Source organism: Lithobates pipiens, unplaced genomic scaffold (genome assembly GCF_037356315.1).
Source record: "Lithobates pipiens isolate NorthernLeopardFrog02 unplaced genomic scaffold, aLitPip1_a1.2 Scaffold_18, whole genome shotgun sequence".
In the NCBI taxonomy this organism is placed as follows: Eukaryota; Metazoa; Chordata; class Amphibia; order Anura; family Ranidae; genus Lithobates; species Lithobates pipiens.
This window is the reverse complement of record NW_027507758.1, coordinates 555,014,078-555,039,901: the sequence shown is the minus strand read 5'-3', so window position 1 is coordinate 555,039,901 and position 25,824 is coordinate 555,014,078. Positions and strand designations below refer to the sequence as shown.

Here is a 25,824-nt window from a genome sequence, read left to right as displayed (position 1 = left end):
GACAGAGCTGGCTTTGATCATATATTTTGGCAGTGCCCACAGATTAGGGACTTCTGGAGGGGAGTGAAGGACACCATACAAACAGTCCTCTTGGTGCCGATTCCTCTTACGGTCGCGGTTTGTTTGCTGGGGCTGGTGGAGGAGTTGGCTCCTAGAAGGGCACAAAGGACTATGATATCTCTGTCTTTGTTCTATGCACGTAAAGCTATCCTGTTATATTGGAAAAGGCCTGAACCACCTACTGTGTCTTATTGGAAAAGCCTGATTAACAAAGCACTTCCACTTTACAAGGCCACGTACCTAAGTAGGGGATGCTCCAAGAAATTTGAGAAGGTGTGGCAGGGCTGGCTAGACGCCAAAGATACTTTGAATTAGTTTGCTGAGTGGGGAGAGGACTCCTGGATAGCCAATAGATGCACGGGGCAGATTGATGCTATGAGCTCTATGGGTTTTTCTGTTGTGCATCCGGAGTCAGGGTGCATTATTACTTACTTTTTGGGGAGTTAGTTGTTATCTGTGGGATACGGTTGGTGAATATGTTCTGTGATTTGTATTGACTGGGGGGCTGCACAGGGGCATGGGTGGGAGGGGGGGGGGTTCTGGGTCATATGTTTGTATGTGTTGTTTGTGTTGAAAAACTGTTAATAAAAACAAATTTACAAAAAAAACAGGCTGCGGTTCATCCGGACGGCTGCCAATTAGGCTTTCCAAGGAGCTTGGCAAGAGTGAGGTGGATCGGAGTCCCAGGGATGGTCTGGTCACGGGTGTTGGCGGAAGTACACAGATATGCTAGATTGGACAGACCTCCAAATATTTTAGTGGTACACGCTGGGGGGAACAATCTGGGGCTCCGTTCTGCTAGGGTGTTTTTTAGGGATATTAAGTTCGATTTTCTACATTTACGCTCATTTTTTCCAGATGTTCTCCTGGTCTGGTCAGATATTGTGGGCAGAGCCTCCTGGCATCTCGCTCGATTGGTGGAGAAGCTAAATAAAGCAAGGATTAAGTTGAACAAGGAGGTGGCGTGATTCTTTGTCCGGAATGGTGGCCTTGCTGTGCGCCATACGGAATTAGAGGATGACAACTGACTCTACCTGTGAGGAGACAGTGTTCCTTTGAACGTTATTGGGATAGATATGTGGCGCTTGGGTCTGCAGGATGGGATTCAGAGGGCATTAAGTGCGTGGCGGGCCGCGCAAGTGTGAGGTTTCACACTTGTGGCGTCGGTGGCAGGAGTCTCAGGGTTTTTGAAGGTGCGCCACATAACATATCTAAGTGCGTTCTGTGACCCTCTGTAGTGGGGGGTCATGAAGTTCTGGTAAGAAGTAGATCTGTACACTTTGGTGGCGGACTGGGCACTATCCACGAGTGGAGGATTTCATTTTTCTACATTCAAGCTGATTTGAAAGACTCTTTTTTCATGGCTACTTTATTCATTTTTATATGGTTTACATCGTCTGATAATAGCACATTGGGGTGTTTATTGCACTGTTATATTTTGTATTGTTACTCATGATCACTGATATTTTATTCATTTTTGTATTACCCATATGGTAAGGGTAAGGTTAATGTTTATGTGACATTTTTACTAGGTTATGCTATATATATATACACGTATTAGCTTTTTCGCCACACTTTTGGTTTAGCGCAGCTAATTTATTTCTTATATTGTTTTTCTGTAATTATGTGATACAGCCAAGCTGCAGCTTAACTGGGTCCCTTTGGTGACCAGTCACTATATGATTTTTTTTTTTCCACCATAGAGCAGTTTCTTTCTCCTATTTTCCTGTGTGCAAATAGCCTTGAAAACCCATAGAAGTGAACCAGCGCAAAAAAAAATGTCAAGTAGAGAGGTGCGCCTGTACAACTTATGCAAATGAATCTACGCGGCTTGACATTTAGGAGAGCACTTGAACATGCGCAAATGCTGCTTGCACAAGCGCAGTGCATAAATTGACCTAGCGCAGTTCCAAGTGTATTTGCAGGCGCAGCAGGCTTGCTTAGAGAAAGTTACTTTTCTGTTCTATTTTGGCCATATTTGTTACTTGGACAGTTATATCTATACTTCCTCACATCACCCCCGTAATATTGGCACTTCCAGCTTCTTTTAATTCTGAGTTGAAGAATGCATGTGCCAGGTCTATAGCAGCGCACAGATCGTGGCCGCCCGTGTGCTGGCATGCTAATAGTAAATGGGGAATTGCGCTGTGTTACAGGCGCAAATGCTTTGTGAATATGAAACCTGCCGTTGCACGTCGGCGTGCGCCGCAACTCATGGCACAGACCCTTTGTAAATAAGCCCCTCTGTTCTGCCCCCCACAACAGTAGCCCTATCTACTGTCACTTGTACACACAGAAGCCCAGCCTCTGTAAGAATCTCTATCTACTGTCACTTGTAAACACAGAAGCCCAGCTTCTGTAAGAATCGCTACAGTTTTGGGGGGGGGGGGGGGGATGCAGAGATAAGCAGCAGAAGGCGGATGCAAAAGTTAGCTGTGGATAGAGATTAGCTATGATGGATGGTACACAGGTGAGAGGTCAAAGGGGGAGAGGGTGCAGAGGTTAGCTACAATCAGGGGGTGCAGAGGTGAGCTGTGGACAGGGGGTGTAGGAGTGAGTTGTGGATGGGGGTGCAAAGGTGAGCTGTGGAGAAGAGATGCAGAGCTGAGTGCAGGTGGGGGGGGGGGGAGGAGTGGTGAACTCTGGACACTTGTGAATAAGGGCGCTGCAGACTGGAGGTGCAGAGATGACCTGTTGAAGAGTGGTGCTGAGGTGAGCTATGCATGGGGGTGCAGAGGTAAATGATAGGCATTACTTTTTTAGAGGGAGGGGAGTTTTAACAGGGTAAGATTTGGTGTGGAGCAGCAGCAAAGCATACAGAGTTCAGTGGTCAAGTGGTTCTAAAGTCACAAGGGTTTTTACCTTTCTATGCATGAAGATAGAAAAACCTTCTGCATGCAGCTTCTTATTGCACACAGACTTGAAATATGGATGTGATTGGCCTACTTTTATGTTATATTAGAAAGCAATTTGGAACTCAGCTTGAAGAAAATTGTAGCGACCAGGACAGCCTTTTTCATTACCCCTGCTCTAGGAAGACATTTGCGAGTTGCAGGAATGTGCACAAAACTGCATACATTCCTGGGGGGGGGGGGGGGGGTTGCGTGTCCAAGATGACGACCAGTGCAGAGTAATGGTGTGAGAGCTCCGTTACTCTGCCTGTTATTTATCCTGTTTCCCTACGAATCAGACACTATATGAAAGTACACCTGGCCTCCTGTAGTCTTCTGACCTGGTAAGCCTGGAAAGCGCAACTCTTCAGCACGCCAGAAAGTCTCCCCATTGACTACGCGGCCTCGTGTCGTGAAATCTGGGACCCGCGTGATGTCCAATATGGCATCCCAGATGGAGGAAGTGGACCCGATGATCCGGGAGCAGGACAACCTCAATGCCCTGATGCAGGCCATTACAACTTGTCAAACCATTCTAACGGGGAAAATTTACTCCATGCAGCTGGAGATTGGTCTGATCCAGAAAGATATGGGCAAGTTCAGGGCCCGGCTTATGAAAGGTGGAGCACCACGTGGAGCATACTGAGGACATGCTAAGAGACCATACTACCTCCCCCCATACCCTTACTACTAAAGTGAAGTCGCTTGAATACCGAGCCGAGGACTCTGAAAATTGCAACAGGAGAATCGGGGGTCTTCGCTCTCGCCATTGAGCCCATGGCTATCCTGATCTGTTCTACGGATGCAGTGGAAGGACTGATGTTGGGGTCCCTGGTGGAGCGGATATTGTTGTACGTGGACGACACTCTTTTATACTTGAATGATGACTCTGACTCTCTTGTGGCAGCTCTGGCGATCATAGATAGTTGTGGCAATTTTTCCGGGGTAAAAATAATTGGGGTAAATCTAATGTATTTTCTCTGACTGACTCTGCTCCCCGTCCAGTCTAACTCCTTTACAAAAGGGTCTCCCAGTTTCAGTATATCGGTGTTGAAATACGGAATGATCTATCCCACTATCTGACAGACAACCTATATCCTGTTCTGCAGACTTTAATACTAAAATGCAAATATGGAAAACACTTCCCTTGACACCTGTGAGATGAGTAAACCTACTGAAAATGAAATTTCTCCCCCAATTCCTTTACATTTTAAAAACACCCCAGTCCCTATCCTGGCTGCCTTTTTCCGCAAGTTGGACGTGGTTGTTACATCCATTATTTGGGGTGTGACAGTCCACAGGATAGCTAAACAAATTACAGCTCCCTCTATCTTCTAGTGGACTGGCTGCCTTGTGGCACTGCCTTGTTTTCGGACGCTCTACTGGGCAGCAGTGCTGGTCATAGTTCGCTGGTGGTTCGTCCAGGCCAGATCTAATCCAGCGGTCAACCTTGAGGCGTCTATTATGGGCTTCTACTCTGCTCTTACAAACATGGTCTATAGAGGAGTGAGGGCTACCCCGCAGGCAACAACCCCTCTGCGGACTACAGTACAGGTATTGAAACAGATTACTGCCGCCGTTAGGGCAGACAACACTGTTTCTCACCACACCCGACTGTGGGGCAATCCTAAACTGACGCATTTTTGATCCATTCCAGACCCCAGCATTTGGGCTAGACATGAAATTGTGAAACTGCAGCAGATTATTCCTGCTGGGGTTTAGATTCCTTTTCCTGAGTTATGAGAAACATTTCAACTCCCTTCGTGGATGCTGTTTTGATACCTATAGCTGAAACATGCCGCACAGGCACAATTTCCCAGAGAGGTCACCATAGAACCCCATTTAGTTGAACAGTTTCTTACCTCCCGAAATGTGGATGGAATTTTATCTTCCATATATCTCCGCATTACATGCAGAGACTTGGATGGGGACTCTCCCCTATTCCTCTTCTGGAAGCAAATATCCCTACTTTATCAGAGGAAGAGTGGGACCAGGCATTACAACAGTATATTCCAACTGTGATCTATTCTAGGGATAGATTCATCCAATTGAAATTCATACATAGGGCTAGGGATGAGCCGAACACCCCCAGGTTCGGTTTGTACCAGAACTTTCGATCGGACCGCAAATTTGTGCGAATGTTAGAACCCCATTGAAGTCTATGGGACTCGAACGTTCAAAATAAAAAGTGCTAATTTTAATGGCTAATATGCAAGATACTGTCCTAAAAAGGGTTTGGGGACCTGGCTCCTGCCCCAGGGGACATGGGTCAATGCCTAAAATGTTTTTAAAAATGGCCGTTTTGGCGGGAGCACTGATTTTAATGACGATTAAAGTGAAAAAAAGTGAAATATTCCTTTAAATATCCTGCCTGGGGGGTGTCTATAGTATGCCTGTGAAGTGCCACGTGTTTCCCGTGTTTAGAACAGTCCCTGCACAAAATGACATTTAACGGAAAAAAAGTCATTTCAAACTGCTTGCGTTTTTAATGTAATATCTGGTTCCGGCAATATGGATGAAAATCATTGAGAAAAATGGCACGGGTAGCCCCCCTGCTCATTACCAGCCCCTTTGGATCTTGTACGGATATTAAGGGGAACCCAGTACCCATATTAAAAAAAGGGAAGACGTGGGGCCCTATATACTCAGAACAGCAGTATACAGGCGGTGCAAACAAGACAGGGACTGTGTAGATTTGTTGTGTTAAGTAGAATCTGTGTAATTTTGAACTGGTACATTTTTAAAGTGTAGCTCCAGTCAAAAAATCTATTTTTAAGCTTTTTGGAAAACATAGGGAAGGGTTATCACCCCCTGTATAATTTGTTTTGCCGTCCGTCTTTTTTCATCTCACTTCCTGTTGTCTCCTTCCGTTTGCAAGTAGGAGACGTTTGTAAGTTGGATGTTTGAAAGTAGGGGCCTGCCCTATATGCTCTGCAGAAATGGCGGAACAAGGTGTTGGTGTGACCACAACATTGTAAGCCCTCAAAGTGACTCTTGGTGGGCGCTGGTGTGCCCTGCTGTGAACGATTATATCAAGAATTGTAATTACATGCCATTGTTGAACAGTGGTAGAAAAATTGGGCCTTTGGTGGTTGTGGTGCTGGTGCCACAAAACTATAAGTCCTCACAGTTACTCTCGGTGGGCACAGGAACGGGCCCTGCTGTGAAATATTGTATCAAGAATTGTAACTACATGCCGCTGAAAAATTGAGCCTTAGGCACTGGTGCTGGTGCCACGACACTGCAACCTCTCCCATATACTCTAGTTGTAGTGCAGGAATGAGCCCTGCTGCAAAGCATTGCATAAAAAAATGTAATTAAATGCCCCTGTTAAACAGGGGCAGAAAAATTGGGCTGGTGGCATCACCCAGAACCAAAAATGTTCTTCCAACATATCAGCGGAGGAGGAAGAGGATAGACAATCAACATAACAGGACAGTCACTCAGCATCAGCATAGGCAGTCTTCAAGGGATGTGATATTTCCAAAAAAATCTGCTTCAGGTGCTTGGTAGCTGTGGGTGATCCAAGACTGATTCATCTTGATGAAGGATCAACTGAGTCTGTGGACAGGCGCACCCTGTGATCGGTAACAAAGCCACCAGCAGCACTGAAGGTGTGTTTCGAAAGAACGCTGGATGCAGGACAGGCCAGTAGCTCAATTGCATACTGTGCAAGCTCTGGCCAGTGATCCATCCTAAAGACCCAGTAAGCCAGAGGATTTTCGGTGGGAAAGGTGTCCAAGTCTGACCTTGCCCCTAGGTATTCCTGCACCATGTAAATCAGACGCTGGCGATGGTTGCTGGAACCGATCATACCTTGGGGCTGCGGACTAAAAAATTGTCTGAACGCATCGGTCAGACGGCCACCTTTTCCACCACTCCTTCTGACCGATGCCTCAGCAACACGTTGTCCAGGACCAGGAGTTTGTAACCTCCCAGTCTCTGGGAACGCGTTGCACAGACCTTTCTGCAAGGCCTCCCGGAGATGTCTCATCCTCTGCTCCCTCTGCGACGGCAAGATGAGGTCGGCAACCTTACCCTTGTACCGTGGATCAAGGAGAGTGGCCAGCCAGTAATGGTCCCTCTCCTTGATCCGAAGAATACGAGGATCCTTCCGCAGGCTTTGCAGGATCAGGGAGGCCTTGCAGCGTAGGTTAGCTGAGGCATTCGGTCCAGAGTCCTCTGGGTCACTAAGGACAACATGATCCGCAGCTACCTCCTCCCAGCCACGTACAAGTCCACGGGTTTCTTGGGACTGTAAATCATCCCTACAAGACTATTGCTGCTGCTGATGCTTAGTGCCAGCCTCCACCTCCATGCTGACACAATCGTCGTCCTCCTCCTCATCCTGTGTGATGGGTGGCACAGCAGGAACACTGTCTGGATAAAGGGGGCCTTGAGAGGCAAGGAAGTCCTCCTCTTCCTGCCTTTGTTCTGCCTCAAGTGCCCTGTCCATTATTCCACACAGCGTATGCTCCAAGAGGTGGACAAGAGGTACAGTGTCACTGATGCATGCACTGTCACTGCTCACCATCCTTGTGGCCTCCTCAAACGGTGACAGGACATTGCATGCATCCCTGATCATGCCCCACTGGCGTGGTGAGAAAAAACCGAGCTCCCCTGACCCTGTCCTGGTGCCGTAGTCGCACAGGTACTCATTGATGGCCCTCTGCTGCATGTGCAGCCGCTGCAGCATGGCCAACGTTGAGTTCCACCTGGTGGTCATGTCACATATAAGGCGGTTCTTGGGCAGGTTCAACTCCTTTTGGAGCTCAGCCAGCTGAGCACAGGCATTAAATGATCGGCGGAAATGCACACAGACTTTCCTGGCCTGCTTCAGGACATCCTGTAAGCCTGGGTACCTGCCCAAGAACCGCAGCACCACCAGGTTAAGGACGTGAGCCACACAGGGCACATGGGTCAGTTGTCCCTGTCGGAGGGCAGAGAGGAGGTTGGTGCTATTGTCGCAAACCACCATTCATGGCTTAAGCTGGCGTGGCGTCAACCACCTCTCGGCCTGCCCCTGCAGAGCTGACAAAATATCTGCCCCAGTGTGGCTCCTGTCCCCCAAACAAACCAGCTCAAGCACGGCATGGCATTGTTTTGCCTGCGTACTTGCGTAGCCCCTGGAACGCTTATGGAGCACAGCTGGTTCTGAGGACAGAGCACTGGAAGAGCCAATGGAGGAAGAAGAAGAGGAGGGGGTGGAGGAGAGAGGTGTGTCACAACCAATAGTAGCATTTTGGAGGCGTGGTGGCGGAACAACCTCCAACACTACTGCACCTTGTCCTACATCCTTCCCAGCTGCCAGAAGAGTGACCCAGTGGGCTGCGAAAGACAGATAACGTCCCTGTCCATGCCTGCTGGACCATGAGTCAGCGGTAATATGCACCTGACCGCCCTGTCCAGCGAGGCAAGGACATTGCCTTCCACATGCCGGTAGAGAGCCGGAAGCGCCTTCCGTGAGAAAAAGTGGCGTTTGGGGACCTGCCACTGAGGAACCGCACATTGTACAAACTCATGGAAGGGGGCCGAGTCTACCAACTGAAAAGGCAGCAGTTGAAGTGCTAGCAATTTAGCCAAGCTAGCATTCAACCGCTGGGCATGTGGATGGCTGGGAGTGAACTTCTTTCGACGGTCCAGCAGCTGGGGCAGGGACATTTGCCTGCTATAACCGGACGTTGGTGTACTGCTAGCAGAGTGCCCAGAAGCACTTGGCTGTGACACACCTAATTCTACACCTTCATTCCTCTCAGAGCAGGTTTAAGAGAGGACTGAAGGTCTAGTGGGGTTGGAGATCCCAGCTGATGAGGAGCAAGGAGAGGTCCGCTTTGTTCTTTGGTGTGGGTCTCTGAGGTACGCTTGCCAACGAGCTGCATGGCAGGTCAACATATGTCTGGTCAAGCATGTGGTGCCCAAGCGGCTGATGTTTTGGCCATGCGAGATACGCTTGAGACATATGTTGCAAATAGCAGTGGTGCGATCTGATGCACTCGTCTCAAAAAAGGCCCACACCAAAGAAATTTTAGAATAACGTGCAGAGGCGGAGCTCTGCGGTGTGATTCCGTCGGTGTGCTGCCCTTAAGCTGGCCCCCCGAGGGCATCCTGCCTCGTTGGACAAGTGCCTCCTCCTCCTCTCTCCTACCAGGCACCCACGTGGAGTCAGTGCCCTCATCCCCTCCCTCTTCATCGCTGGAGCAAACCTGGCAGTATGCTGCAGCTTGTGGAACATGACTGCCAGATTGCTGTCCTTCTTGAGCATCCCCTCTCTCTGCGCTAACGCTACTGCCTTCCTCTAGCTGAGTATCATCATCGGAGTTTAAAAAACACTGGGCATCCTCCTGGAACATGTACCCAACACTGTGCTCAAAGAGTTCAGGAGACTCCTCAGGAGGACATGGTGGGTCTAGGGAAGGAGTCACTGATGATGACATTGAGAGGAGGGAAGACGATGCGTTGGCAGCTGCTTTGCTAGTACCCTGAGCCTGGGTGAGAGAGGATGAGGAGGATGAAGAGGGCTTGGTCATCCACTCTACCAAGTCTTCGGCATGTTGCGGCTTTGGGCGGCACAGTGGTGTAGTGGTTAGCACTCTCACCTAGCAGTAAGAAGGGTCGCTGGTTCGAATCCCAACCACGACACTACCTGCCTGGAGTTTGCATGTTCTCCCTGTACCTGCGTGGGTTTCCTCCTGGTACTCCGGTTTCCTCCCACAATCCAAAGACATGCAGGTAGGTTAATTTACTTCTGTCCAAATTGGCCCTAGTATATGAATGGGGACCTTGGATTGTGGGCTCATTGAGGTTAGGGACCAATGTGAGTGTGCAATGTATAGGGATAGGGACAATTGTAGACACTCACTCAGGTTGAACTGGATGGACTGGTGTCTTTATTCAACCTTACTAACTATGAAACTATGAAACTAACATGTCCAGCTGCCGAAAAGAAGGACAAGCGTGTCCCATGGCCACGTGCTGATGATGACGATGCACCGTGTCTACGACCAGCACTGTTGTCTCTAGACACAGAGCCTGCTTGCCCTCTTTTATCGGCTCGCGCCTGTCTGCCTCTCCTTGTTGGCCTTCCAGACATGGTAATGGCCTGAAGGGAGATGGGAAAACCAGCAATTGGGTAGTGTATATTGTGCTGGAGGCACACAACACCCACTAACTCCTGCAGATGGCAGATGGCTCAATTAGAGAAGAGTTATATAGGTGGATATAACGGTGTATACTGCGGTCAGGGCACGCAGACAACACGCACAATCTCCTACAACTGACAGCAAGCTCTATTACAAAAGAGAAATATAGCTAGCTATGGAGGTGGATATAATGGTGTATACTGCAGTCAGGGCACACAGACAACACCCACTACAGAAGAGCAAGAATGCAAAATCGGCTGATAACGAACAGTGTATACTGTGTTGAAGGTACACAAAACACCCACTAACTCCTACAGACGCCAACACACTACACAAGGCCGCTGTGCTGGCGGCCTTATATAGTGTGGGGCGTGTACTACACAGCCTGAGCTATGATTGGCCACAGGCATCCTGCCTGTGGCCAATCATGGCTTTCCTCGCTGCCGGCGCTGTGATTGGCCAAGCATGCGGGGGTCACAGTGCATGCTTGGCCAATCATGAGTCAGCCATTCCCTTGCGATGGCGCAGTGCTAGGTGGGCCGTGAGCGCCACACGAATTTGGCGCGAATGGTCCATAATGTTCAGTATTCGAATGGGCGAACAGACGATGTTCGAGTGGAACGTATGTTCGACTCAAACGCGAAGCTCATCCCTACATAGGGCATATTACACCACCCGATGGTTGGCCCGGATCTATGCAATCAGAGATTTGACAGGCAGGCGGTTGAAACATATTTCCATATCATTTGGCAATTCACAGTTGCCCAGTGGCATATGCTGGTAGACTCTTTACTGTCCTTATATAAACTCACATACATGGGTCGCAAATGTCCCCAGAAATTTGAGAAGGTGTGGAACTCTTGGGTTACTGTCAGATCGCTTAATTTCTAAACTCATACTGGCTGATTTGTTTGATGGCGGCGGAGCCCCTATTGGGGTTGAGCTAGATCACGTTGAGGTGGTAACACTTATTTGGAATGGGCCATTGTCAATTCCAGTCCTTCCTTATCATGCCTACCTCTCCAACCCCCCCACACACACACTTCCGATCTCTTATACCAATGTCTGTACCCACCCTTAGTATCTCAATGTCTCATATACCTCATTGTTTTATGTATGATTTGTAAATCTGCCTTGCAGGTGTGCAGTGGTGCCATTAAGTCTTAATGGCACAACCACACATCTAGCTTTTGCCCTCTTTTGTTTGTAAGCAAAATGTATGATAACAAAATACTATGCGTTTTGGTGCACCACAATTTTTAAAAAAGGTTATGCAGGTTTTACATTTTTTTTGTACTACATTTTGTTTTTCATTTGTTTTGTATACTAAAAGAAAAAATTGCAGTGCACCGCTAAAGTGTTTGGTTTAAAGAACAGGTGCCAACCCTACTCATGAGCGAGCACGCTTGCTATGGGGGCACTTGGCAGGGGAACCAGAGCGCCATTGGGAAATTGAGAACAGGAGGATCAGGGCTGCCCTGCACCATTGCATAGAGCAGTTAAGTATGTCAAGTTTGTTAAGTGTTTAAAATAAAAATTGTGGGTTTAATATCACTTTAATGCAGCAGTTAAGATTTTACAGTGGGGGTACTCCTGAACCCTGCCACACTTTTTTTTTTTTTTACAATGCCCCTTTAAGACTCCCCCATTGTTAGTGCAATATGTCCACACCCACCCTATGAAAAAAAATGCCCTGGTAAAAAATATTTAGACACAATTGTCTTTGTACTCCTCACCTGGTTGCCGCCACACATGCTTGACACCATCTGAACCAATTAAGTTTCTTAGTTTCATCAGACCACAGGACATGGTTCCAGTAATCCATATCATTAGTCTGCTTGTCTTCAGCAAAATGTTTGCAGGCTTTCTTGTGCATCATCTTTAAAAGAGTCTTCCTTCTGGGATGACAGCCAAGCAGACCAATTTGATGCAGTGTGCGGCGTATATCCCAAACATAACCTCTGGATATGACGCTGGGCACTTGCGCTCAACTTCTTTGGTCGACCACGGCGAGGCCTGTTCTGAGTGGAACCTGTCCTGTTAAACTGCTGTATGGTCTTGGCCACCATGCTAAAGCTCAGTTTCAGGGTCTTGGCAATCTTCTTATAGCCTAGGCCATCTTTATGTAGAGCAACAGTTCTTTTTTTCAGATTCTCAGAAATTTCTTTGCCATGAGATGCCATGTCGAACTAACAGTGACCAGTATGTGAGAGCGATAACACCAAAGTTAACACACCTGCTCCCCATTCACATCTGAGACCTTGTAGCACTAACAAGTCATATGACTCCAGGGAGGGAAAATGGCTAATTGGGCCCAATTTGGACATTTTCACCTAGGGGTGTACTCACTTTTGTTGCCAGCAGTTTAGACGTTAATGGCTGTGTGTTGCGTTATTTTGAAGGGGCAGCAAATGTACATTGTTATACAAGCTGTACACTCACTACTTTACATTGTAGCAAAGTGTCATTTCTTTAGTGTTGTCACATGAAAGGATATAATAAAATATTTACAAACATGTGTGGGGTGTACTCACTTTTGTGAGATACTGTGTGTATGTGTCAGGGGCAGACTGACCAGTCGGTCACTCGGGCGCCACCCGAGGGCCCGCAGACATTAGGGGCCCGGACTCGGCCATATGAGAGGCCACTTGCAGCGGCTGAATTACATGCCGCGATGTAGATGCTAACTGTGCGCTGATCCCTGCCGGCCCCTCCTTCCCCCGTCCATCCCAGGCCAGGTGCTTGTACTGTATGCATCGTGACATCACCTGACCTGGGACCGACGAAAAGAGTGGAGGGGCCGGCGGGGAGCAGCGCGCTGTTAGAAGTGTCTCAGGACTCAGGCTCAGCATCTAGTGACTCGGTGAGTGAAGCCGAGACACCAGGGGGCCGCCACACGTGATGGGGGGGGGGGGGGGGTACAGACAGATGCATGGGCCCCGGGTCCCTCCATCCCACAGTGTCCTCCTGGCTGTGTGCATGTCCTGTGTGCATGTCCCCCTGTGCTGTGTGCATGTCCCCCTGTGCTGTGTGCATGTCCCCCTGTGCTGTGTGCATGTCCTCTGTGCATGTCCCCCTGTGCTGTGTGCATGTCCCCCTGTGCTGTGTGCATGTCCCCCTGTGCTGTGTGCATGTCCTCTGTGCATGTCCCCCTGTGCTGTGTGCATGTCCCCCTGTGCTGTGTGCATGTCCCCCTGTGCTGTGTGCATGTCCTGTGTGCATGTCCCCCTATGTGCATGTCCACCTGTGCTGTGTGCATGTCCCCCTGTGTGCATGTCCCCCTGTGTGCTGTGTAAGTGTGTGTCCTGTGTGCATGTCCCCCTGTGTGCATGTCCTCCCGTGTGCGTGTCCTCCTGTGTGCATATCCCCCTGTGTGCATGTCCTCCTGTGTGCATGTCCTGTGCTGTGTGCAATTCCCCCTGTGTGCTGTGTAAGTGTCCTGTGTGCATGTCCTGTGCTGTGTAAGTGTGTGTCCTGTGTACATGTCCCCCTGTGCTGTATGCATGTCCCCCTGTGCTGTGTGCAAGTCCTCCTGTGTGCGTGTCCTCCTGTGCTGTGTGCAAGTCCTCCTGTGTGCGTGTCCTCCTGTGCTGTGTGCATGTCCCCCTGTGTGCATGTCCCCCTGTGTGCTGTGTGCATGTCCCTCTGTGTGCATGTCCTCCTGTGCTGTGTAAGTGTGTGTCCTGTGTGCGTGTCCCCCTGTGTGCGTGTCCCCCTGTGTGCATGTCCTCCTGTCTGCATGTCCTCCTGTGTGCATGTCCTCCTGTGCTGTGTGCGTGTCCTCCTGTGTGCGTGTCCCTCCTGTGTGCGTGTCCGCCTGTGCTGTGTGAGTGTCCCTGTGTGCGTGTCCCCGTGTGCATGTCCCCCTGTGCTGTGTGCATGTGTCCCCCTGTGTGCATGCCCCTCCTGTGTGCATGTCCCCCTGTGCTGTGTGCATGCCCCCCTGTGTGCGTGTCCTCCCGTGTGCATGTCCCCCTGTGCTGTGTGCATGTCCCCCTGTGTGCGTGTCCTCCCGTGTGCATATCCCCCTGTGCTGTGTGCATGTCCCCCTGTGTGCGTGTCCTCCCGTGTGCGTGTCCTCCCGTGTGCATGTCCCCCTGTGTGCATTTCCTCCTGTGTGCGATTCCCCCTGTGTGCTGTGTAAGTGTCCTGTGTGCATGTCCTGTGCTGTGTAAGTGTGTGTCCTGTGTGTGTGTCCTCCTGTGTGCGTGTCCCCCTGTGCTGTGTGCATGTCCCCCTGTGTGCTGTGTAAGTGTCCTGTGTGCATGTCCTGTGCTGTGTAAGTGTGTGTCCTGTGTGCATGTCCCCCTGTGTGCGTGTCCTGTGTGCATGTCCTCCTGTGCTGTGTGCATGTCCTCCTGTATGCGTGTCCCTCCTGTGTGCGTGTCCGTCTGTGCTGTGTGAGTGTCCCCCTGTGTGCATGTCCCCCTGTGCTGTGTGCGTGTCCCCCTGTGCTGTGTGCATGTGTCCCGCTGTGTGCATGTCCCTCCTGTGTGCATATCCCCCTGTGCTGTGTGCACGTCTTCCTGTGTACATGTCCCCCTGTGCTGTGTAAGTGTCCTGTGTGCGTGTCCCCCTGTGTGCATGTCCCCCTGTGCAGTGTAAGTGTCCTGTGTGCATGTCCTCCTGTGCTGTGTGTGTCCCCCTGTGTATGTCCCCCTGTGCTGTGTGCATGTCCCCCTGTGCTGTGTGCATGTCCTGTGTGCATGTCCCCCTGTGCTGTGTGCATGTCCTGTGTGCATGTCCCCCTGTGCTGTGTGCATGTCCCCCTGTGCTGTGTGCATGTGTCCCCCTGTGTGCATGTCCCTCCTGTGTGCATGTCCCCCTGTGCTGTGTGCATGTTTCCCCCTGTGTGCATGTCCCTCCTGTGTGCATGTCCCCCTGTGCTGTGTGCACGTCCTCCTGTGTACATGTCCCCCTGTGCTGTGTAAGTGTCCTGTGTGTATGTCCTCCTGTGCTGTGTGTGTCCCCCTGTGTGTATGTCCCCCTGTGCTGTGTGCATGTCCCCCTGTGCTGTGTGCATGTCCCCCTGTGTGCATGTCCCCCGGTGTGCTGTGTGCATGTCCTGTGTGCATGTCCCCCTGTGTGCATGTCCTGTGTGCATGTCCCCCTGTGTGCTGTGTAAGTGTCCTGTGTTCATTCTCCCTCCAGTGTCCCCCCCTGTGTGTGTGCGTTCTCCCTCTGGTGTCCCCCTGTGTGTATGTTCTCTCTCCAGTGTCTCCCTGTGCAGGTTTGGCTTGAGTGTGGAGACCAAGGGGGCCCCATGATCTTCTGTTGCCCGGGGGCCCCATGAGTTGTCAGTCCGCCCCTGGTATGTGTATATATATATATATATATATATATATATATATATATATATAAATAAATATAATATCTCACAAAAGTGAGTACACCCCTTACATTTTTTGTACATATTTTATTATACCTTTTCATGTGACAACACTGAAGAAATGACACTTTGCTACAATGCAAAATAGTGAATATTCCAGCTTGTATAACAGTGCAAATTTGCTGTCCCCTCAAAATAACTCAACACACAGCCATACGTGTCTAAACCACTGGCAAGAAAAGTGAGTACACCTCTAAGTGAAAATGTCCAAATTGAGCCCAAAGTGTCAATATTTTGTGCGGCAACCATTATTTCCCAGCACTGCTTTAACCCTCTTGGGCATGGAGTTCACCAGAGCTTCACAGGTTGCCACTAGAGTCCCCTTCCACTCCTCCATGATGACATCACAGAGCTGGTGGATGTTGGAGACCTTGCGCTCCTCCACCTTCCATTTAAGGATGCCCCAAAGATGCTCAATAGGGTTTAGGTCTGGAGACATGCTTGACCAGTCCATCACGTTTACTGTTAGCTTATTTAGCAAGTCAGTGGTGGTCTTGGAGGTGTGTTTGGGGTCATTATGTTGGAATACTGGCCTGGGACCCAGTCTCTGAAGGGAGGGGATCATGCTCTGCTTCAGTATGTCACAGTACATGTTGTCATTCGTGATTCCCTCAATGAACTGTAGCTCCCCAGTGCCCGCAGCACTTATGCAGCCGCAGACCATGACACTCCCACCACCATGCTTGACTGTAGGCAAGACACACTTTCCTTTGTACTCCTCAACTGGTTGCCGCCACACATGCTTGATACCATCTGAACCAAATAAGTTTATCTTGGTCTGATCAGACCACAGGACATGGTTCCAGTAATCCATGTCCTTAGTCTGTTTATCTTCAGCAAACTGTCTGCGGGCTTTCTTGTGCATCATCTTTAAAAGAGTCTTCCTTCTAGGATGACAGCCATGCAGACCAATTTGATGCAGCGTGCGGCGTATGGCCTGAGCACTGACAGCCTGACCCCTCACCCCTTCAACCTCTGCAGCAAAGCTGGCAGCACTCATATGTCTATTTCCCAAACACAACCTATGGATATGACGCTGGGCACGTGCACTCAAGTTCTTTGGTCGACCATGGCGAGACCCGTTCTGAGTGGAACCTGTCCTGTTAAACAGCTGTATGCTTTAGGCCACCGTGTGGAAGCTCCATTTCAGGGTCTTGGCAATCTTTCTTATAGCCTAGGCCATCTTTATTTAGAGCAACAATTCTTTTTTTCAGATCCTCAGAGAGTTCTTTGCCATGAGGTGCCATGTTGATCTTCCAGTGACCAGTATGAGAGAGTGAGCGATACCACTAAATTTAACACACCCGTTCCTCATTCATACCTGAGACCTTGTAACACTAATGAGAGACACCGGGGAGGGAAAATGTCTAATTGGGCCCAATTTGCACATTTTCACTTAGGGGTGTACTCACTTTAGTTGCCATCGGTTTAGAAATTAATGGCTGTGTGTTGAGTTATTTTGAGGGGACAGCAAATTTACACTGTTAGGCCGCGTACACACGCGGGGACTGTTCGCTGAAACTGTCGCTGAAACCAAGTTTCAGCGGACAGTCCGCTCGTGTGTGGGCTTTCAGCGGACAGTTTCAGCGAACAGTCCGCTGAACAAGGTTTTTCGGAAATTCCGAAAAACTGTCCGCTGAAACCTTGTTTCAGCGGACAGTCCCCGCGTGTGTAGGCTTGTTCGTCAAACAAAGTTGCGCGCATGCTCAGAAAGGATTTTCACGCCGAAAGTTATAATGCAGTGTATAGGACGTCGTATTTTTCGTCCCGTCGTACGTGCCGTTCACGTCATCGCGCACGGTTTCAGCAAACTGTTCGTCCGTCGTGTGTGGCCATGTCCGTCCATGCTAATTTTGAGCGGACTGTTTGCCGAAACTGTTTGACGGACAAAGTTGGGCGAACAGTCCCCGCGTGTGTACGCGGCCTTATACAAGCTGTACACTCACTACTTTACATGTAGTAAAGTAAAGTGTAGTAAAGTGTAATTTCTTCAGTGTTGTCACATGAATAGATATAATAAAATATTTATGAAAATGTGAGGGGTGTACTCACTTTTGTGAGATGCTGTGTATTGTGACATTGGGGTGTTTAGCTCAAGTGGTTAGATGCATTTTTTTGTGCAGTGAGTCCACATCAGACAGGCATTTCTAGTTAAGGGCCTGGTAGTCCATGTTTATTAAAGGGAAAACAAAACAGTCCACCCAGGAATCCCACGCAGGGGTTTAACTTCATTCAGCACACATCAATGAAAACATACCAAGCCACCTGGCTCTCTCTTGTCAGCAGTTCCTCTGCTTGCTCCCAACAGACTTATCGATTCTTTCCAGCCCCCTGGACTCACTGGCTTCCGTAGTCTTCCAGACTCTCAAGGCTATCCAGCCTTTCCCAGGTCCTGGGCAAAGAATCCCCCTTACACGGGCTACAGTCTCCCACAGGGCAGACCCCTCTCCATACACTGGTTTATCTTCAAACAGCAGCAGCAAGGTGCTCACACTCCACCATCCTCCCCCCTCTACTCCCAACAGCCCCTCGTTATATGGGCTGTGTGCAGCTGGGCACACACCCTGCTCGCTATTCTCAAGACCCGGACACAGGGCTGGAGATCCCATCCCACCCATGACTCTCAGGGATCTCCAAACTACAGAATCCCATCCAAAACTAGCAAAACCTGAAGAAAACTGACAGAGCAGTTTTCTCCATTTAAACGCTACACTCTGTAGTCTTGCAGTCAGTCCGCAGATATGCAAACTCTGTGTCCGTGTCTCTTTTTCCTCCAATTTCATAAGGACAGAGCCTCGCTCTGCCACAGCGGTGCGTGCAAAATTATTCGGCCCCTTTACTTTCAGTGCAGCAAACTCACTCCAGAAGTTCAGCGAGGATCTCTGAATGATCCAATGTTGTCCTAAATGACTGATGGTGATAAATAGAATCCACCTGTGTGTAATCAAGTCTCTGTATAAATGTACCTGCTCTGTGATAGTCTCAGGGTTCTGTTGAAAGCGCAGAGAGCATCATGAAGACCAAGGAACACACCAGGCACGTTCGTAATACTGTTTTGTGGAGAAGTTTAAAGCCAGATTTGGATACAAAAAGATTTCCCAAGCTTTAAACATCCCAAGGAGCACTGTGCAAGCGATCATTTTGAAATGGAAGGAGTATCAGACCACTGCAAATCTACCAAGACCTGGCCATCCCTCTAAACTTTCAGCTCAGACAAGGAAAAGACTGATCAGAGATGCAGACAAGAGGCCCATGATCACTCTGGAGGAACTGCAGAGAACTACAGCTGAGGTGGGAGAGTCTGTCCATAGGACAACAATCAGTCGTACACTGCACAAATCTGGCCTTTATGGAAGAGTGGCAAGAAGAAGGCCATTTCTCAAAGATATCCATAAAAAGTCTCATCTAAAGTTTGCCACAAGCCACCTGGGAGACACACCAAACATGTGGAAGAAGGTGCTCTGGTCAGATGAAACCAAAATCAAACTTTTTGCCCACAATGCAAAATGATATGTTTGGCGTAAAAGCAACACAGCTCATCACCCTCAACACACCATCCCCACTGTCAAACATGGTGGTGGCAGCATCATGGTTTGGGCCTGTTTTTCTTCAGCAGGGACAGGGAAGATGGTTAAAATTGAGGGGAAGATGGATGCAGCCAAATACAGGACCATTCTGGATGAAAACCTGTTGGAGTCTGCAAAAGACCTGAAACTGGGACGGAGATTTATCTTCCAACAAGACAATGATCCCAAACATACAGCAAAATCTACAAAGGAATGGTTCACAAATAAACGTATCCAGGTGTTAGAATGGCCAAGTCAAAGTCCAGACCTGAATCCAATCGAGAATCTGTAGAAAGAGCTGAAAACTGCTGTTCACAAACGCTCTCCATCCAACCTCACTGAGCTTGAGCTGTTTTGCAAGGAAGAATGGGCAAGAATTTCAGTCTCTCGATGTGCAAAACTGATAGAGAAATACCCCAAGCGACTTGCAGCTGTAATCGCAGCAAAAGGTGGCTCTACAAAGTATTAACACAAGGGGGTCGAATTATTTTGCACGCACCACTTTTCATTTTTTTATTAGTTAAAAAAGTTTCAAAAATCCAATAGATTTCGTTCCACTTCACAATTGTGTCCCACTTGTTGGTGATTCTTCACAAAAAATAAAAATTTTATATGTTTATGTTTGAAGCCTGAAATGTGGCAAAAGGTTGAAAAGTTCAAGGGGGCCAAATACTTTCGCAAGGCACTGTATATACACACATACACACACACCTATAAACACACACATATACAGATTATACACACACATACACACACACACACGTGTTTGAGCTTTGGGGTGCAAATTCTAATGCAATAGGCTGTGCACACTTATGCTTCATTACAGGAAGCTCTGTACAGAGCTACTCTTGTCCATTTATTCTGTGAAGTCAAGGCTGCAGAGAAGGAGATTGAGGGCTTTGTCCTCAATCTCCTTTCTCTGTCTCAAAAGTGGAACATGAGAGGTCTGTTTAGACCCCTGATATCTCACTAAAGCTCATAAAAAAAGTTAAAAAAAATATTGTAAAAAAAAAAAAAAATACAAAATTTTAATAAAATAAGATAAAAATAAAATAAAAAAACTACTGACACCAGTGGCAGAACTACCAGGGTCACAAGGGTTTTTTACTTGCAACCTGGCGTTCCAGCATTGGGCTTGGAGGGAAGGGCCCAGTCAGGAGTCAGGGGGACTGTGACAGACCTAGCCGGGACAGAGGCTTTTGGAGAGGGTTGAATGTTAGCCTCTTGCAGACCGATTATGGGATCTGAGCAGCAGAAAAGAGGAATAGGGACAGGAGGAGTGACAGGGGTGGCATATAATGGTAATGATCTCCTGAATTTTCCTCCTGTGGCAGCTGAATGTCGGTGAGAGGGAAAGGAGGAGAAACCTACTTTCAGCTGCTGCAGGAAGAAAATACAGATCAGTTCCACTAATTTCCACCCCGCCGTCCCTCCTGTACAGATACTGTGGGTCGGCAAAGAAGGATTGCAGTTTACCTGTCACCTGCCCGTGTTCGATGGGTAGATTGCGATTGTAGGGTTGCCAACCCCAGGATTAGGGTGGGCCCAGGTACACGCCTTTCGCATGCCTATCAGGGGGACTCTGATAGGGACACTTGCTATAAGAGGGCACAGATTCTGAATAATGCTTCTAATCCAAAGACAGCCTAATACATACTAGTGTTTCCTGTTCACTCCTACACTGCCTCTGCACTACCCTCAGATGTTACTTCGGGGTCATAACTTTTGGTACAAAAGTGTGCCAAGTGAACAGGGAATATTGGTTTCATGAATCTCTGTCACACTGTGTGACAGGCTGTCAGTGACTTGCTCACAGTGCTGACATCAGGCCTCGTGACCTTTTTTTACTGCACCCCCAGATCAGCTCTCCATGCTGACACCCACTATGGAGGTCCTAGGCACCTTGTGGGGACAGGAAAGCCTGAGAATAAAGGGGAGCATTATACAAACAGTGTAGAGGTGGATGGATGGCTTTACAGCCACTGAAGTCACTTCTACTATATACAGTAGCTGACAGCCTGGTGAAAAAAGTATGTACTATGGTAACAATATTCAGCAGACATAATCTCCACTTCTTCCGACTGTTCTTAGATCCCCTAGTGCTGGACTCAGATCATATTGCATCACTCTCCTTAGCCAGTAAGGGGAGCATTGTGGAAATTGTAGTCCTCTGTGCAACCATCACTGTACTGCTGAATCCTTAGCAGACTACATTCCCCAGCAATCCAGACTATAAGAACAACAGCCGAGCAGGCCCGCCCTCTCTTCTTCCCGGGACCCATCGTGTGAGCACCGGCCTTGCCACTTTACTGCAAAATTGTGGCCTACCCCAGTGCCTGAGGTCACCATTGTTTCTACCCAGGTGTATCCACTGCACAGACATCTTGAAACTTCTACTAGCTAGAGGGAGAAAGTGCAGCGGGTGGCAGCCTAGGCTGAATTCATCTGACCGATCCATCGCATCCAGCTTCTGCTGACCAGAGTACAGACCCTACATCATTGTGTGTGTGACAGCCATCTCCATGATCTGGTGAGCGGTCTCATGCCCAAATCGTTTCCAGTCTGTCAGTAGAAAATAGTATATGAACACTGTATACGGACAACATAGCCTGGAATATCAAGGGAACTGATACATTGCCATACCCATAGCTCCCAACTGTCCCTGATTTGGAGCAATGTCCCGCTTTCCTCCTCATTTTGGTCTGATCTGTATAGTTGTATATAAAATTCACTTTTTAGCTTTCAAAAAGTGTTTCCCAGAGCTAAACCTTTCATCCAAATTCTAAATTCCTGCATTTGTAAATGTCAAAACCGAGTATAAGGGAACAGTAGTGACAAAAAAAGCACTTGGGAGTTTAACTTATTTTTTTATGTATAATTCTCCTTTAATGGGTTGTGGCCAAGGGTGTGCCCTATGCTTACATATATTTGCTGATATGTGTCCCTCATTCCCATCTCAGAAAGTTGGGAGGTATGCATACCTATCATTCCTCTGCTGATTATCAACCCCTTATGTTACACACTGAGGATTCCCTGTTAACATCCGAGCTCCAACGCTGCAGTTGAAGATAACCTTCAGGTCTATCATTCAGACTACTACCACTTTCTTGCCTTTAACCACTTCGCGCCCGCCCTATAGCAGAAAGACAGCTACAGAGGGGACGCTAACTGCCGGGAGGCCATCCCTGGACGTCCTCCTGTTTACTTCCCCTCTGCGCGCCGCCGCGGGCGCGCATCAGGGAAGTTCTGTGCTGCCCGTGTTTCCCCTGGACACAGCCAGTCACTGAGCGCTGTAAACGGCCAATCACAGCGCGATTGGCATGTCCAGTGAGAGATGATGTAAACATATGAGATCATCTCTCATCGCCGCTCTCCCTCCTCACACAGACAGTGTGTGAGGAGGGAGAGATGCACCGCTGTGAGATCTCACAGCAGTTAGTGTAAAAAAAAAAAAAAAAAAGAAGAAAAAAAAAAAAAAAAAAAAGGAAAATAAAGTGCCTATCTGTCGCCACTGCCACCTGTTCCCACTGCCCCCACTGTCATCTGCCCCCACTGCCACCTGTCAGTGCCATCTGCCCCCACTGCCATCTGTCATCAGTGCCATCTGTCATCAGTGCCACCTGTCCCCAGTGCCACCTGTCCCCAGTGCCACATGTCATCAGTGCCATCAGTGCCACATAGTGCCACCTGTCATCAGTGCCACATAGTGCCAGCTGTCATCAGTGCCACATAGTGCCAGCTGTCATCAGTGCCATATCAGTGGCACATGTCATCAGTGGCACATATTAGTGCCATCTGTCATCAGTGCCACATATCAGTGCCATCTGTCATCAGTGCCACCTGTCAGTGTCACGTGCCATCTGTTATCAGTGTCACGTGTCATCAATGCCAGGTATCAGTGCTCCAGGGCCTTCAAAAGTGTAATAGGTAGTCAAGAAGTTAGATGTGTAATTTATTCTCCTAGAACACGTGACGGTGCTCCCTGCATGTTGGGCCTCTCTATGTTGTCAGGCTGTGTAAAAGTCCCACACATGTGGTATCGTAATACTCAGGAGGAGTAGCAGAATTTATTTTGGGGCATTATTTGTGGTATACACATGCCATGTGAGAGAAATAACCTATTAAAATGACAATTTTGTGGAAAAAATTAAAATAAAATATCTTCATTTTGCAAAGAATTGTGGGAAAAATGACAACATCAAAAAGCTCACCATGCCTCTTACTAAATACCTTGGAATGTCTACTTTCAAAAAAGGGATCATTTGGGGGGTATTTTTACTTTCCTGGCTTGATCGGGTCACAAGAAATGAGATAGACCACCAGTACATCAGATGTGATCAATTTTGTGTGATTCGCACCACAGCTTGTGGACTCTCTAACTTTCACAAAGACCAAATAATATCCAATCATTTGGGTTATTTTTACCAAAGATATGTAGCAGTATAAATTGTGGCCAAAATTTATGAAGAAAAATTAATAATTTGAAAAATGTTATCACAGAAACAAAGAAAAAGACGTTTTTTTTTAAATTTTTGGTCTTTTTTAATTTATAGCGCAAAAAAAAAAAAAAACACAGGAGGTGATCAAATACCACCAAAAGAAAGCTCTATTTGTGGGGAAAAAAAGGACAAAAATTTCATTTGGGTACAGTGTTGCATGACTGAGTAATTGCCATTCAAAATATGGGAGCACCGAAAGCTGAAAATTGGTCTGGGCAGGAGGGGTGTTTAAGTGCCCAGTAGGCAAGTGGTTAAAGGGTAGAGTGACTGGTTCCAACATAACTCAAGCTCTCATTAGGATCAGAGTCATTTTAGTGGTAGCATAAGCAGTTAAGGTCATTCTGAAAATCTCATTGCTAAGTGTCTCTATTGTTTTGGCCATTGGAGTGTCACTGTTATCCATTGTTATTGCTATTTGTATATACCAGTATATACCAGCCTGCTGAGTGGTCAATTCAGCCTAGTTATGGGATGTTTTTTCCGAGGATTTGGCCGATTGACGCTCTTATACACCCCTTTCTTCTGCCTAGTTAATATAAACTACTTCTGAACTCAGTTAGCATTGTGTCTGTGTTTCATTTAAAGGGGTATACATGAGATCAGAACCTAGAGTGTCAGAGGCACTGGGAAGTTCCCAGGGTCAGAGCAGCATATAGGTACAAGAAATATCTAGCGGGCCCCATGGGGTGGCGCACCAAGTAAAAAAAATTTCCAGCTGCAATAACGGCTAGGAATGTGTCTCCATGTCGGTAATACCTCTGTCCTAACAGTTATGCCAGTGCCAGAAAAAGGGTTTGGAGGAATAAGAGCCAGGCTCACCAGGAAACCTAGTCAATATTTGAATACCAGTGTGCTGGAAATTTGGAGGCACATTGAGTGTTGAGTTTGAGATCTAACCGGGGTGCCTCACTGATTCGCATCACTGATAGGGTATTTGTTTTCATTTAATTCATGAATCCTTTAAAGCGGGAGTCCGCCGGGTTTTTTTTTTTTTTTTTAAAGCCAGCAGTTACAAATACTGCAGCTGCTGACTTTTAAAATAGTGACACTTACCTGTCCAGCGCGCCCGCGATGTCGGCACCCGAAGCCGATCTCTCGATCGTCTCTCGGGTGCTGCCGCTGCCATCTTGGGTATGGGAATCAGGAAGTGGAGCCTTTCGGCTTCATTTCCCGGTTCCCTACTGCGAGTCGCACTGCGCAGTAAGGACGGTCCCCGCTGCCTCTGGGATCTGTGTGTTTCCCAGCAGGCAGCGGGGGACTTTCGGAAAGGGGCGTAATCTACGCCCCTTTCCACAGAGAGCTATCCCGGAAGTGGGTGCAGATACCTGTACTGTACAGGTACCTGCACCCCCCTCCCCCCTGAAAGGTGCCAATTGTGGCGCCGGAGGGGGGGAGGGTTCCGATGAGCGGAAGGTCCACTTTAGGGTGGACCTCCGCTTTAATTTATTATTCATTGCCAATTTTGGGCCCATTCACACTGCATTAGACAACTGTTGCACAATAAACCGCAGCGTTTTTAGTGTGCCGCAGCTGTGCGTTCCAGCTGCAGTGAGCCAGTGGGTTTGGTGTGATGGGTGTACACATTCCCCTTTTTTTGTGCAAACTTTATTTGAAGTGCACAAAAATGACAGTTCATTCATGTCACTGTACAGCAGCAGTGCGTTGTGCTGATGTGCAGTGAAATATGATCTTGTCCTGTGCGCTGCAATAAAATGCAGCATTTCTACATTTTAATTGCAGCTCACTGCACAGCACCTCCAGGTACACTGCAGTGTAAATAAGACAATTATTTTCTGTGAATCCTAGCGGTGACCTGCTTTCATCCAGTGCAATAAAATGTGTGAACAAATCCTAAATTTATGACATGTAACAAAAGGGTCAGATAAATGTATCCATACAACAAATGTATTTCCTGGTATAGTATATTTGCATCACAATCCTTTCCCTCTTTCCCTTAGGACTGAGCTGCCTAGGCATGAGACTAATTTGCCTTACCTTCAACTTTGCTGACAATCATGTTATCGCTTGTGACACTGTCACCCAGACTATTGTAGACCACACAGCTGATAGTGGTTGTTAATCCATAAGTACAACCAAGTACATTGGTGAAATAACAATTTGTATTTGAATCTGTAAGTAAATGTACAGTGGAAGAAAATTAGGCACTTCTATACAAAAGTGAATTACTGCCAAGGAGCAAAATTGTATATTCATTTGGAAAAAAAAGTGTTAACATAGGAGCAGTTGTTATGTCATGATGTGGTATCATGAAAGGGTGCT

At 48.0% G+C, this 25,824-nt stretch overlaps 1 protein-coding gene across 5 annotated transcripts in view; it reads right to left on the bottom strand.

Moving 5' to 3' along the window:
- Nucleotides 1-25,824, bottom strand: part of LOC143988961 (adhesion G protein-coupled receptor F5-like) — a 314,489-nt gene that overhangs the window by 103,232 nt on the left and 185,433 nt on the right. For all 5 annotated transcript variants that reach the window (XM_077488917.1, XM_077488920.1, XM_077488921.1 and 2 more), the window contains one exon: nucleotides 25,540-25,674. In XM_077488917.1, the coding sequence (XP_077345043.1) occupies nucleotides 25,540-25,674 (135 nt within the window). The remainder of the gene's footprint in view (nucleotides 1-25,539; nucleotides 25,675-25,824) is intronic.